Genomic DNA, 14,824 nt, shown 5'->3' on the forward strand with positions numbered 1-14,824 from the left:
GAAACTCATTAGTTTTATAAAAAATATGTGGGGGAAAAAACTCCCAAAGCTATAGGAAAAAAGTCTAACAAAACTCAAATAAAATACACTCAGAAAACAAAAGTTCAAAAATATCAAAATATTCAATAAATTGATATTCTAATACATTTTAAATTTTAACTTCATCTTCAAAAGTGATTTTTCTTTTTATATAATTGAAAGTAGTTTAACTGACAAAGTCAAAATTTATATTTTATTTATTTATTTATTTTTTAAATTTATATTTTAAATGAGGATTTGCAATAGCAATTGTATCCAAAGTAACAGAATATTTTAGTTTCATAGATTTTTACAACTTTTTATAAAATCTCAATGCCTGACAATAAAGCCAATTTCACTTTTGTTATATATGAAAGCATTTGGTAACATACCCACTTCTTTATCTCTTGGTGTTTCCACATAATTGCTGTTTGAAGGAGAATCAGACAGACACAGAAGAAGTGACAGTATTGAATAATGCACATCTGTCTTTAAAACAAAAAATGAAGAATATAAATCACTGAGGTTGTAAAGAGCTTTCAAAACTAGTTTAAGCAAAGTTAACCCCATGTCAGTTGTGTCCCCAATATTGTTCCTAGTTGGAGAAAACATGAATTATATCTAAATAAATCCTAATCTCTATATCTTTTTTATAGTTCAAATGTGTACATAAAAAGAATCTGTCAAAAATGCATTACCTGAATGCTAACAAGGAATTGTCAGAAAAACCTAAACTGAGGGAAATGCTACTAAATAACTGGCCTGTGTTCTTCAAAAATGTCAGGGTCAAGATAAAGAAACGCTGAGGAACTATTCTAGATCAAAGGATACTGATTAGTGAACCTGAGCAAGGGGTACACTGGATCTGCTTTACTTCAAATTTTAAGTTTTTTTTAAACAAATTATTTTTTAAAAAGTATTTAAAAAGTTACCAAAAAATAAAAATAACCCCAAATATGTTAAAAGTCATAAACTGTGCTGGAAAGGAGAGAAAAGATGGGTTGAACTCAAGGAAGGTAAGTCTCTGATGTCTAAAGACCAGGTGAGCTCTTCCTATTGTATATTCTACATAAATCTTCCACAACTTAATGGGGTTACATCCAAATAAAGCCATTTTAAGTTGAAAAGACTGTAAGTTGAAAATGCATTTAATATTCACCTAACCTACTGAACATCATAGATTGGCTATACCCCCCCCCCTTTTTTTTAAGTAATCTCTACACCCAACATGAAGCTTGAACTCAGGACCCCAAGATCAAGATCCCATGCTCTACTGACTGAGCCAGTTACACACCCCATGCCTACCCTATCTTAAACATGCTCAGAACACTTAATCATTTTACACAAAGCCTACTTAATAATAAAGTGCTGGGGTGCCTGGGTGGCTCAGTCGGTTGGGTGTCTGACTCTTGATCTTGGCTCAGGTCTTGATTTCAGAGTCGTGAGTTCAGGCCCCTGCAGTGGGCTCCATGCTGGATGTGAAGCCTACGTAACATAATAAAGTGCTGAATATCTCATGTAATTTATTGAATACTGAACTGAAGGCAAAAACCAGAATGGTTGTATGGATACAACCCAACAAGTAAGTGTATGTAAGTGTACTGGTTGTTTACCCTCATGAGCACCTATCTGACTGGGAGCTGTGGCTCAATGCCATTGCCCAGCATCACCAGTATCCTACTGCACATCACTAACCTGGGAAAAGAAAAAGTTCAAAATCTGAATCTTTAAAATATTTAAAGTTTATTTATTTATTTTGGGAGAGAGAGAGAGAGAGAGAGAGAGGAAGAGAGAGACAGGGAAGGGCAGAGAGAGGGGGAGAGAGAGAGAGAATCCCAAGCAGCTTCCACACTGTCAGTGTAGAGCCTGATGTGGGGCCTGAACTCACAAACTGCAAGATCATGACCAGAGCTGAAACCAAGAGTTGGATGCTTAACCAACTGAGCCACCCAGGTGCCCCTCAAAATATGAATCTCCACTGAATGCCAATTGCTTTTTTGTAAGTCAGGGACCATTCATAGTACCTTATATATGTCTTCAGAGTGTTTATTATAATTATAATTAAATAACTTAAACTATCTGGGCAGTGATGATCATGTCTTGTTTATTCTGTGTTCCTACCACCTAGTATGATGCCAGGGACACAGTAAACATTTGCTGAACTTTCCTAGGAATGCTTAGGCAATACATCACTAATAAGACTGCAAAGAGCTGCCCCTTTTCTGATAATTTTTCACCTGCCTGGAAAGGCCTGAATTCCTTTACCGAGGAAAAGAATTTTTATTCCACAGAGAAAAGTGGTCTAAAATATAAATACTTGAAAAAGAAATACCTCTCACTATATAAATCTGTAACTTAGTAATAATTGTTAACATCAGATTTTTTTTTTTTTTTGGTGCACCTGAATAAGGTGAAAGTTACCAGTGGCAGAGGAAAGAAGTGTATACAGTAAAATGGTACACATCAAACCCCTGTGGATCTCCCTACTTTGCTAAGGATTGTAGCATTGACCTGTTGTGGTGTAAGGATGCACAAAAGCAGCTCTTGGTCATGGGAAGAGGACCTGAATGATGCCATTTCCCTACTCCTTGTTCATTTTCTGAGTAACATCTATAAAGGAACTTTCCCTGAGAGAACTCAATTAATTGAGTTTATCACTGAACAATAAATTAGCAATTAGCACTAATGGCCAAAATGTAGCCTATCAACCAGCTGTATACCATGCTTTGACCACAATTACTAATTGTAATAAAGAAAAAGAAGACTGCTAAGAGTGGGGACTCTGGCACTTACATTTAGAAGATATGAACTATTTTACTTAAAAAAAAATTTTTTTTAACGTTTACTTATTTTTGGGACAGAGAGAGACACAGTGTGAACAGGGGAGGGTCAGAGAGACAGGAAGACACAGAATCTGAAACAGGCTCCAGGCTCTGTCAGCACAGAGCCCGGTGCAGGGCTTGAACTCATGGACCATGAGATCATGATCTGAGCCAAAGTCAGACGTTTAACCGACTGAGCCACCCAGGTGCCCCAATTTTACTGAAGTTTAAAAATATAAGTTAACTTGTTCTTTTATGCCATCTCTTTACATAAGAGATGAAGATAAAGAGTTGGAACTCTATCTACACATCAGCCACATGCCCCTAGTCTCTGTTTTCTGAAGCCATGCCTGGTCCCCGCTACTCTGTAGAAAGTCAATGAACACATTTACATATATGATGAAAGAAGCAATCCAATGTGTTGTACATTATGTCAGAGGTGGTCCTGAATCTCAAATTTAGGAATAACATATACTCTACTTTCACATTCTTTGAAACTCAAAGCTACGAAGAATTAAGAATTTATAGTTCCAGTGGGGTTTTAAAAGTAGGTCAAAGTCTTTGCTTATTTTTCCAACAATAACTAATTCCAAATTCTCTTTTGCCGAATATCATTAAGAACCTGGAGGATGGTAAACTGCCATTTACTGAGTAACTCCCATGAATACTATATATCTCTATTTATAATAGATAGTGAAGTTAAGAGATTCACTTCTGGCATGATTGGAGGCACATGGTCTTCAAATCCTCTCCTCTAAAAGTAACTAAAAGCTAGACAAAATTGCCAGACAACCATTTCAGTGCTCTCAATGGACTATGGGCATACAAATGCTGAGAGGAATTAATCCATGAAAATGATCTCAGGGAAGAACTATGTGAGTTTGTGGCATATTTGCTATTTCACTCCTTCTAGTTCTATCACAGTTGTAGTTTAACCAGGATAGACAGGAAGTGAAAACCAGCAGCTTTGCTGTTGTTGATGGAAAAGTCTAACTGGAATCAAAGAGCGGTCAGCTAAAGTGCTAAATGCAGTAGCAAGTGAAGTGGGGAGTCAGTGGTTGTAGGCCTCTGTGGGACGAGTAGCCAACCAGCAGAACAGTTGAGGGTTTATTAGGGAAATCCTGAGGCAAGACAGACAAAGGGGCATGTTAAGCTCTTCATGTCTTGGGTTGACTACAGGTTGTGCTGTAGCAGAGACTGGAGTGGACCCAAACCACCTATACATTCTTGGCTGATGGAGCACGAATTCATGCAACGAGATGAGAGACAACTAACACAAAATATAAGCCAGGCCTTAAGTATGAGTGTACTTCTCAGACCACACACAAATAAATCAGACTAACATTCAAAGATCACTTAATATAACACATTATATGTTATGAACTAAAAGTTTGTCCCCCTCAAATTCGTATGTTGAAACTCTAACCCCTGGTGTGATGATATTTGTAGATGGGGCTTTCGGGAGGTAATCAGTTCATAAGAAGACCTGGCCTAATGGGATAAGAAGAGATGTCAGAGAGCTCTCTCTGCCATGTGAGGACACAGGGAGAAGGTGGCCATCTATGAGCCAGGAAGAGAGTCATAATGAGCAAATCAATCAGTCAGCACCTTATTCTTAGTCCTCCCAGACTCCAGAACCATAAGAAAATAATTTTTTTTGTTTTTTAAGCCACCCAGTCTGTGGCATTTTGTTATGGCAGACTGAGCTAAGACCTCATGTTAATATAACACAAAGCCAAAAACATAAGATTATCTGAAAGGTGCAGAAAGAAATTTGACAATATCCAAAGCTTAATCATGATAAAAACTCTCAACAGACTAAGAATAAAAAAGAACATCTCTGAAATGATAAAGGGTATCTGTGAAAAACCTACAATTAACATCATAATTAAGGGTTAAAACTGAAGCTTTTCCTCTAAGACTGGGAACAAGGCAAAGATATCCATTCTATTTATCACTGTATTGGAGCTTCCAGCCAGTGCAAAAAGCCAAAAAACACTTCACATTGGAAAGGAAGAAGTTAAACTGTTTTTGGAGACGACATGACCCTAACATAGAAAATACTAAGGAATCCAGACGACAATTACTGGAATAAATGAGTTTAGCAAGTCTAAATACACAAAAAAATATAAAAGTAAATTAACATTTTAATATGCTAGCAATAAGCAAACTACAAATGAAATTAAGAAGACAATTCCATTCATAACACCATCAAATAGAAGAAAATATTTAGAATAAATGTAAAAGAAATGAAGGATTTGTACATGGAAAAAAAACTGCTGAGAAAAATGAAAGATGATATGAATAAATGGAGAGTTCATGTTCATGGATTAGAAGATTTAGTATTGATAAGACCATGTAGTAGTTTCTAAAGGCTGCCATAACAAAATACCACAAACTGCATGGCTTGAAACAAACAGAATTTATTTTCTCTCAGTTCTGGGAGCTAGAAGTCTAAAATAAAGCTGTCAGCAAAGCCACGCTCAATCTGAATGCTTGAGGGAAGAATTTTTCCCTGGATAGAATTTGGACTATCTTTTCTGGGGATGTAATTCAACCAATGATGGCACTACTTCCCAAAATGATCTACTGATTCAATGCAATCCCTGCCAAAATCCTAGAAGGTTTTCTGTAGAAATTTATCTGGTCCTGAAATGTGCATGGAAATTCAAAGGGTCTGGAATACACAAAACAGTTTTGAAAAAGAAAAAAGTTGTAGTACTTATATTACCTGATTCTGAAACTCCTATAAAGCTATGGTAATAAACACATTATGGTATTTGTGTAAGGATAGGCATATAAATTAATGAAACAATTCAGAGTCTAGAAATAAATCCTTACATTTATGTTCAATTTGTTTTTGACAAAGTTGCCAAGACAATTCAATAGGTAAAGAATAGTCTTTTCAACAAATGGTGAAGGGACAATTGAATATCTGAAGGTAAAAAAAAAAAAACCAAAAAAAAAAAAAACCTTTAACTTAGATCCTTTCCTCACAATATATACAACAATTAACTCATAAGGGATTATAAATCGAAATACAAGTGCTTAAACTGCTAGAAGAAAACAGAGGAGAAAAGCCTTTAGCTTTGGGTTAGGCAAAGAGTTCTTAGACATGACACCAAAAGCACAAGTTATAAAAGAAAAAAATAGATAAAATGAACTTCATTAAAACGAAAAACTTAAAAAAATTTTTTTTTCAACGTTTATTTATTTTTGGGACAGAGAGAGACAGAGCATGAACGGGGGAGGGGCAGAGAGAGAGGGAGACACAGAATCAGAAACAGGCTCCAGGCTCTGAGCCATCAGCCCAGAGCCTGACGCGGGGCTCGAACTCACGGACCGCGAGATCGTGACCTGGCTGAAGTCGGACGCTTAACCGACTGTGCCACCCAGGCGCCCCGAAAAAACTTTTTAAACTTCAAAAAAACACCACTAAAAAAATGACAAGACAAGCTAGGAACTAGAATATTTGTAAACCATTTTTCTGATGAAGAACTTGTGTAGGAAAGAAACAATGATGACTCAGTAAGAAGACAATCATTTAAAAACGGAAAAAAACTTTGACATTACAGAAGACATAAAAATGCTCAACCTTTAGTCATTAGGGAAATGTAAATCAAAACCATAACAGTGTATTACTACATATTTTGTATGATGTCTATACTATATAAGATAGATAAAAACAAGTGTTGGCAAGAATGTGGAGAAACTGGAACCCTTGTACATTGCTTGGGGGAATATAAATGATATAGCCACTTTGGGAAATAATTTGGTTAAACCTAAGCTTACCATATAACCCAGCAATTCTACTCCTAGAAATGTGTCCAAAAAGAGTGAAGACTTATGTTCACACACAGCTTCTATAAGAATGTTCATAGCAGTTCACTATTCATGCTAACCAAAAACTGGCAACAATCCAAATGTCATCCACTGGTGCATAAGTAAAATGTGGCTTATCCATACAATGAATACTATTTAGCAATTAAAATAGAAGATGAACACATGCTACAACATGGATGAAACTTCAAAACATCATGAAAGAAGCACACAAAAATTATATACTTTGTGAACTCATTTATATGAAATATCCAAGAAAGGCAATTTTATAAATAGAGCAAACAGATTAGCAGCTGCCTGGAGTTGGGGTGGGAGCAGGCACTGACTGCAAATGGGCTTGAGGGAAACTTTTGGGGTAATGGAAATGTTCTAAAACTGGATTGTAGTTGCACAACTACATATTTACTAAAACTGGTGAAATGTATATCCACAGTAGATAGATTTTATGGTATGTTGTTATATACTGATAAAACTAAAAAAAAAAAAGTATGAAGTTCAGAAATTAAGATGGTGGAGAAGTAAATCGACCCTGGGCTTTCCTAGTCCCTCAAACACAGCTGTACTGAGATCAGATCATTTTCTGAAACACCTAGGAAATTAATCTGTGGAGTGGCAAAACGATCTCCATTGTTGGAGGGAGACAGCGAGGCAGGTGCAAGGTACATGAAGTGAACTGGGTGAGACAAAAACAGTGGTGCCATGGAGGGGAGGGAACCCTTTCTGTGGAGAGACAAAAGGGCAAGAAAAAGAGAGGGGATGAGAGAGTGTGGCACTCATTTGCACAGGAGAAAAGCCTCTCTGGACCATGGGCCGGGGAATAAGAAGTACTGAGTGTAGCAGGTTTTTTTGCAAATGGTGTTTGGAGCTTAAACTCTGAGGTTTTGGAAGTGTGCAACTTACTCCAGAGTGGAGCTGTGGCATGAGCTACTGGGGAGAAGGAGGACACTGGTGCTGGAGTGCATAGCGTAGTGTAGGGATCTCAGGGGGATACTGATAGAGAACATTCTCCTTCCTAGAGTACTTTTGGAAGAGGGTACATTGCCTCCCCAAGGACAAAAGACCCTGCAGGTGCCAGCAAAAGGTCTTTAATCAGCAGGGGACAGAGATGCACCCAGAGAGAATAACCTTTGCTGCTTTTAGTGGTGCTACACCATAGATTCCACACACTGTGCAGGCCTGGGACTGTTTTTCAGAGACAAGAGTTTAGACAGAGTAGAGGGGCACTACTCCAGGGAGGGCATGGGTCAGCATGGTTGCATGTCCTTTAAGACTTCAAGTTTTGAATCCCAGCTGCATAAGTTTGAACTCCCAAAGAAAAGATGCAGGAGAGTTGTGGTATAGGGCAAGCTGACTGCCCTCACTCACTGTTCTGTGAGGGTTGCCTGACCAGTGTGGGGTGTGCAATTCTCTGTCCAGTGATGAAGGATTGGGGTAGTGCCATTTTCCCTACATACCAACACAGTATGACTTTGGAGAGCAACACAGCAGCCTCCAGTGGAGGCGGGCCATACCTACAACAAACCTCGCCCCCCCTGTGCCTGGCAACTGCTTATTTACTCAGGCAAGACTAACTCTGAACCAAAGCAGTGGCTCAGGCTCTCCTCTAGAAGAACAGCACAGCCAGGACCCTGCATGCACCAAGTATACTGAAAACTGAATGCTTCAAAATGACAACTGCAGTTCCGGTGGAAACAGGGCCAGGCTTAATATTTTTCTTTCTTCTTTTTTTGTTTTGGAATCAAGGTCATAGTTTCTTATTTATTTTTTTCATTTCCTTTTCTCTCTCTTTTTTCTTTTTCAACATTACTTTGGGTATTTGGGGTCTTTTGTGGTTCCATACAAATTTTAGAATTGTTTTTCTAGCTCTGTGAAGAATGCTGGTATTGTTTTGACAGGAATTGCATTGAATGGTGTTGGGCAGTATAGACATTTTAACAATACAGTATGTGTTCTTCCAATACATGGGCATTAAATGTTTTTTCATTTCTTTGAGTCTTCTTCAGTTTCTTTCAGAAGTGTTCTACATATTTCATATAGATCTTTCACCTCTTTGGTTAGGTTTATTCCTAGGTATCTTATGGGTTTTGGTGCAATTGTAAATGGGTAACTTATAAATGGGATACATAAAAAATAAATACAAAATGGATTAAAGACCTAAATGTAAGACAGGAAACCACCAAAATCCTACAGGAGAAACAGGCAGCAAACTCTGTGCCCTCAGCTATGGCAACTTACTAGACAGGTCTCTGTAGGCAAGGGAAACAAGCAAAAATGAACTATTGGAATCTTACGAAGATAAAAAGCTTCTGCACAGTGAAGCTATCAACAAAGCTGAAAGGCAACTGACGGAAAGGGAGAAGATATTTGCAAATGACATACTGGATAAAGGGTTAATATCCAAAGTCTATAAGGAACTTATCAAACTCAGTATCCAAAAAACAATCCTGTGAAGAAATGGGCAGAAGACATGAATAAACACTTCCAAAGAAGACATCCAGATGGCTAACAGACACATGAAAAGATGCCTAGCATCACTCATCATAGGGAAATACAAATCAAAACCACAATGAAAAGCCACATATCAAAAAAAATCACAAATCAAAACCTCACACCTGTCAGAATGGCTAAAATTAACAACACACACAACAGATGTTGGTGAGGATGTGGAGAAAGGGGAACGCTTTTGCACTGCTGGTAGGAATGCAAACTGGTGCAGCCACTCTGGAAAACAGTATGGAAGTGCCTCAAACAATTAAACATAGAACTTCCATACAGCCCAGCAATTGCACTACTAGGTATTTATTAAAATGATACAAAAATGCTGACTCAAAGGGGCACATGCACCCCAATGTTTATAGCATTGCTATCTACAATAGCCAAATTATGGAAAAAGCCCAAATATCCATCAACAGATAATACAGATGATGTGGTATATATATATATAAAATGGAATTATTACTCAGCGATCAAAAAGAATGAAATCTTGTCAACTGCAACAACATGGATGGAACTAGAAGAGGGTATTATGCTAAGTGAAATAAGTCAGAGAAAGACAGATAAATGATTTCACTCATATGTGGAATTTAAAAAACAAAACAGATGAGCATAGGGGAAGGGAAGCATAAATAAGATAAAAACAGAAAGGGAGGCAAACCATAAGGAGACTCTTCATTACAGACTCAAGAGTCTACAACATTGCTACACTATAACAGGTGTGTGGAAGATGCCACAGCAAGGGGGAAAATGGCAACCAATTCTGGATGTAGGTGGCACAAGAGTCGAGGACAGACAGGGAGAGGATAGAATTGTACAGATTTCTTTCTTCCACACATATTTATTGTCTACACTGTTCCAGGTGACTGAGAATAAATCAGATACAGAACCCTAAACTTGTAAAACTCACATGTGAAAGGGGGAAATATGAAAGAAACAATAACGAACGTAGTAACATACTGCAATACATAGTATCAATAGAGACAACACTTGGATTTAATATTAAAGGATGAAATTTCTCAGGCAGGAGAGAAGGGGAAGGGCAGTTCAAGTACAGGACATAGGACGTGCCACAGCAAAGCAAAGGGAATGTGGTCCTGCTGTGCTCAAGGAATGTACAGAAAAATCACAGGATATGACAATGAAAAGGTCAAAGCAGGAATCAGAAGTGACACTCACTGTTTTATTTAATTATTTTGTACAACACAAGTTTTCACTGGTTCAAATGAGACTGAGATTAAGGCATTTGTCTTGCCAAAATGAGTATAGTAATAGTACCTACTGAACGTGGTCTTTATGGAACTAACAGGGCCTGGCATGCAGTAAGTGCTGTAATAATGCTTGCCATTATTTTTTTTATTAGTACTATGCTGTCATAAGGTCTAAATTATTAAATTCTATAGTCTAACCAGAAAGTTGTATAAATAAATCGAGAAAAGATTTGCCGCCTCCTCTTTCAAAATGGTCCTTGCAGAAATAATACACACGAGTGTATTCCACACAATACCCACAAGTGTTCCTTTTTTTGTTTTGTTTTTGTTTTTTGGAATTGCTCTTTTTTTATTTTCAGAGGATTTAATTCATTGACATCTATTTGGAAAATTATGCCAATTATTTAAAAAATATATTCTTTTTTTTAAATTTTATTTTTTAAAATTTACATCTAAATTAGTTAGCATATAGTGCAACAATGATTTCAGGAGTAGATTCCTTAGTGCCCCTTACTCATTTAGCCCATCCCTCCTCCCACAACCCCTCCAGTAACCCTCAGTTTGTTCTCCATACTTATGAGCCTTTTCTGTTTTGTCCCCCTCCCTGTTTTTGTATTATTTTTGTTTCCCTTCCCTTATGTTCATCTGTTTTGTCTCTTAAAGTCCTCATATGAGTGAAGTCATATGATTTTTGTCTTTCTCTGGTTGGCTAATTTCAATGAGCATAATACCCTCCAGTTCCATCCATGTAGTTGCAAATGGCAAGATTTCATTCTTTTTGATTGCTGAGTAATACTCCATTGTATATATATACCACATCTTTATCCATTCATCCATTGATGGGCTTTTGGGCTCTTTCCATACTTTGGCTATTGTTGATAGTGCTGCTATAAACATGGGGGTGCATGTGTCCCTTCAAAACAGCACACCTGTATCCCATGGATAAATGCCTAGTAGTGCAACTGCTGGGTTGCAGGGTAGTTATATGTTTAGTTTTTTGAGGAACCTTCATACTGTTTTCCAGAGTGGCTGCACCAGCTTGCGTTCCCACCAGCAATGCAAAAGAGATCCTCTTCCTCTGCATCCTCACCAACATCTGTTGTTGCCTGAGTCGTTAATGTTAGCCATTCTGACAGGCGTGAGGTGGTATCTCATTGTGGTTTTGATTTGTATTTCCCTACACACAAGTGTTCCTAACTCTCAGGGCATGGATTCAGAGCACTGCAGCAATTTTTTCCAGAAATACTTTTATAGCCTTTCCTTAAACTGATAGTTTCAAAAATTTTTTAAAGCTCTCTTCCTTACAAAGAAGAAAGCTCTCTTCCTTACCACTTCCCACAGTGTAGACAAAGGTAAAACCTAACAATTACAGAATATCTCACAGAAATTATTGTGAAGATGAGTTAATGTATGTGCATAATAAAGGGTTTACTCAGGAAGCCTGAGTTGCCCAAACTCTGAATAATATCTCAAAGGTCTCAGGACAACTCGCCCTTGACTAGCTCCTGAGAGCATGAGTGGGACAGAAAGAGAGGGAGACACAGAATCTGAAACAGGCTCCAGGGTCTGAGCTGTCAGCACAGAGCCTGATGTGGGGCTCGAACTCACGAGCTGTGAGATCATGACCTGAGCCGAAGATGGATGCTCAACTGTCTGAGCCACCCGGGGCGCCCCTGTGAATGTATTTTCTTATGCTTGAGGTCCTTGGTTTGAAGTCTGGGGGAGGCTGGAGACTGAGGAACTAAGGTCAGCCACATGTGCATTGCACATCCACGTGACTGACCCCCAACAAAAATACTAGACACCAAGGCGCAGATGGGCTTCCTTCGTTTGCAACACTTTGCATGTGCTGTCATACATTATCACTGGGAGAATTAAGTGCATCCTCATACAACTCTTATGGGAAGGCATACCTAGAAGCTTATTCTTGGTTTCTTCTGGACTTTATCCTATGTATCTTTTTTCTTTGCTCAGTTTAAATCTGTATTCTCTTACTGTAATAAACTGTTACCAGTGAGGATAACAGCGTTTTTAAAGTTTTGTGAATCCTTCCAGTGAATCACCAAGTCTAAGGGTGATCTTAGAAACCCACAATTGAATATGAATGTGCTGAGGACAGCACCTGGCATCTAGTAGGCATTACATAGGTAGTTATTATTACCAAGTGCTGAAAAGCCATTTAAAATTTTAAGACAGCCAGACAGTGTTATTATTTGTGCCAATCTCTGATCTCAATCTCCACAGTAGGTTGGGCTAAGAAGATGATTACACAAGAACATGCTTTTTCCTGGATCACAAGCCTGAGGCACACTGGGTTTGATGACAGTGCTTAAGTCAATTTCCAGAAGACTCTGCTCCAATCATAATTGTAAAATAAATGTTTAAATAGTAACAGAAACAAGTTGATGATAACAGATTAGAAATGGTAAAATATAAAAGAGATCTCACAATATAATGCATACCTTTATTTCCTTTATGCTCAGAAGAGATGCATTTAGAAATTCCTCAGTTAATCTCTTCCAACTAGCAGCTTTGCTGAGATCAGAATGAATGATGAATTTTTCATAAATTCTAAAATATATTTAAAAGTAAACTGATAGTTATAAACTTACATTAATAGAAAGATTTATAAGAAAATGCATATATTTTTTAATATGTACATATATATGAAACTAACTTACCCTTCTATTGTTTTTTCTACTTTGTGGCTGTTAACATCCAAGAAATGATGAAATCTAAAAGAGAAAATGTGATTTTTAGGTGAACCTTGTCATAGAGCTAAGTAGACCAGTCTCAGAGCCCTCTATATCCCCACAGTCACCCTATATTCGGCAATATATTTCCAGGAGTGCACCTCTCTCCCTGTATCACCTCTACCATCCAGGCAAACAGCCACTGCATCTCAGAAACTCCTCAAGCACAGGTCATCCTTAGCCTCCTTTGTCCTCTGATTCCTTCATCTTCCCATAATGCCTTGTATCTAAGTCAGTATAGCACATTCTATAGCAGGGGTTCCTAATCTTTTTATGCCATAGTGAAGCCCAGTGAAGCTTAGGCTTTATGAATTTATGAAACATTACTTCTCAAAGTAATGTTTAAAAAATTTTTTTTAATGTTTGTTTATTCTTGAAAGAGAGGGAGAGGGAGACAGCACAAGAGGGGGAGGGGTGGGGAGTGGGGGGAGAGACAGAATTTGAAGCAGGCTCCAGGCCCTGAGCTGTCAGCACAGAGCCTGACACGGGGCTTGAACTCACAAACTGCAAGATCATGGCCTGAGCCAAAGTCGGATGCTTAACCAACTCAGCCACCCAGGTGCCAGTGAGATGAAATACAAAAAAACCCAAGCCTACTGAAATACGGTTGTGAAGTACCTTTTAAAGTTTGTGATATAATAAGAGACATTTAAGCATTAAGTAACGAGATCTAGCAATGGATCCACAATTATCAGTAAAGCAACAGTAAAAAATATTTGAAAATATCTGCCACAACTTTATGATGTGAACTATGTGATTTCTACCTGTGACACAGTCCTAGGTAAATTATTATTGCTTGTTGCTTTTATTTGTAATTTGAGGAAATGCCAGTTTTCAGTTAGAGGTTAGTGTAATTTTTTCTTGTCCAAGTTCTTAACACCTGAATTCTACAGGCTCTCAGATTAAAAATTCCAATTCTATATCATATGTAGACCTGTCTTCCTTTAGGATAGAGGCTATATTTCACTCATCTCTGAATTTCTAGGGCCTAGAACATGGCCACAATTTAAAAAAGAAAAAAAAAAAAGCAAACATGGGACACCTGGGTGGCTTAGTCAGTCAAGTATCTGACTTCCATCTCACGGTTCATGAGTTTGAGCCCTGCATGGGGCTCTCTGCTGTCAGTCCAGAGGCCACTTCAGATCCTCTGTTACCTACCCCCATCCCCTCGCTGCCCCTCCCCCACTCATTCTTTTTCTTTCTCAAAAATAAACAAACTTTTAAAAAAGCAAACATGTATTGTTCATTTTTCTCATGGATTAAAGCATCATATAGCTCATTCAACTCACTTTCTAATTTTTAGTATCAAAGACAACGATCTGTATTTAAAAGAAATAATTTACACCACTAAAAATATGTATCTAATTCTATTCCAGTAAATGGCTGAATAGAGAACATCCCTTTATCACTTAGTTTCTCAATGTGAGACAGTAACTTCTAATGTCTCTCTGAAGTCTAAAATGATGTCCAGCTACCTACTGCCATTGACATATTAACTAATAGAGAAATTATTTGGGGTACAGCACTTACATTTCTGTCTTATATGACCTATTCAGACATTGTTATATTTATAGGTTACACTTAAGAACTGAACTCATTATTTCAGAAACTTGGCAGGCTTTTAGACTCATTGTCTGTTCTTATTATAAACCAAGTAGGCACTGTATGTATGATTAAGGTTGATGAT

The 14,824-nt window shown here is 37.7% G+C and overlaps 1 protein-coding gene across 11 annotated transcripts in view; it reads right to left on the bottom strand.

Moving 5' to 3' along the window:
- Positions 1-14,824, bottom strand: part of TUBGCP5 (tubulin gamma complex associated protein 5) — a 66,603-nt gene that overhangs the window by 50,761 nt on the left and 1,018 nt on the right. For 10 of the 11 annotated variants that reach the window (XR_006293223.1, XM_043554919.1, XM_043554920.1 and 7 more), the window contains exons 2-4: positions 13,066-13,119; positions 12,847-12,955; positions 411-507 (exon numbers count right to left, since the gene is read on the bottom strand). Coding sequence is in view for 9 of the 11 variants with exons in the window: in XM_043554919.1 (XP_043410854.1) it covers positions 411-507; positions 12,847-12,955; positions 13,066-13,119 (260 nt within the window). In the remaining 2 variants the exon portion in view is untranslated. Of the gene's footprint in view, positions 1-410; positions 508-12,846; positions 12,957-13,065; positions 13,120-14,824 lie in introns of those variants that run through there. The other variant, XM_043554922.1, reaches the window with a different exon arrangement.

The sequence above is a fragment of the Prionailurus bengalensis genome, chromosome B3, assembly GCF_016509475.1.
Source record: "Prionailurus bengalensis isolate Pbe53 chromosome B3, Fcat_Pben_1.1_paternal_pri, whole genome shotgun sequence".
Classification (NCBI taxonomy): domain Eukaryota; kingdom Metazoa; phylum Chordata; class Mammalia; order Carnivora; family Felidae; genus Prionailurus; species Prionailurus bengalensis.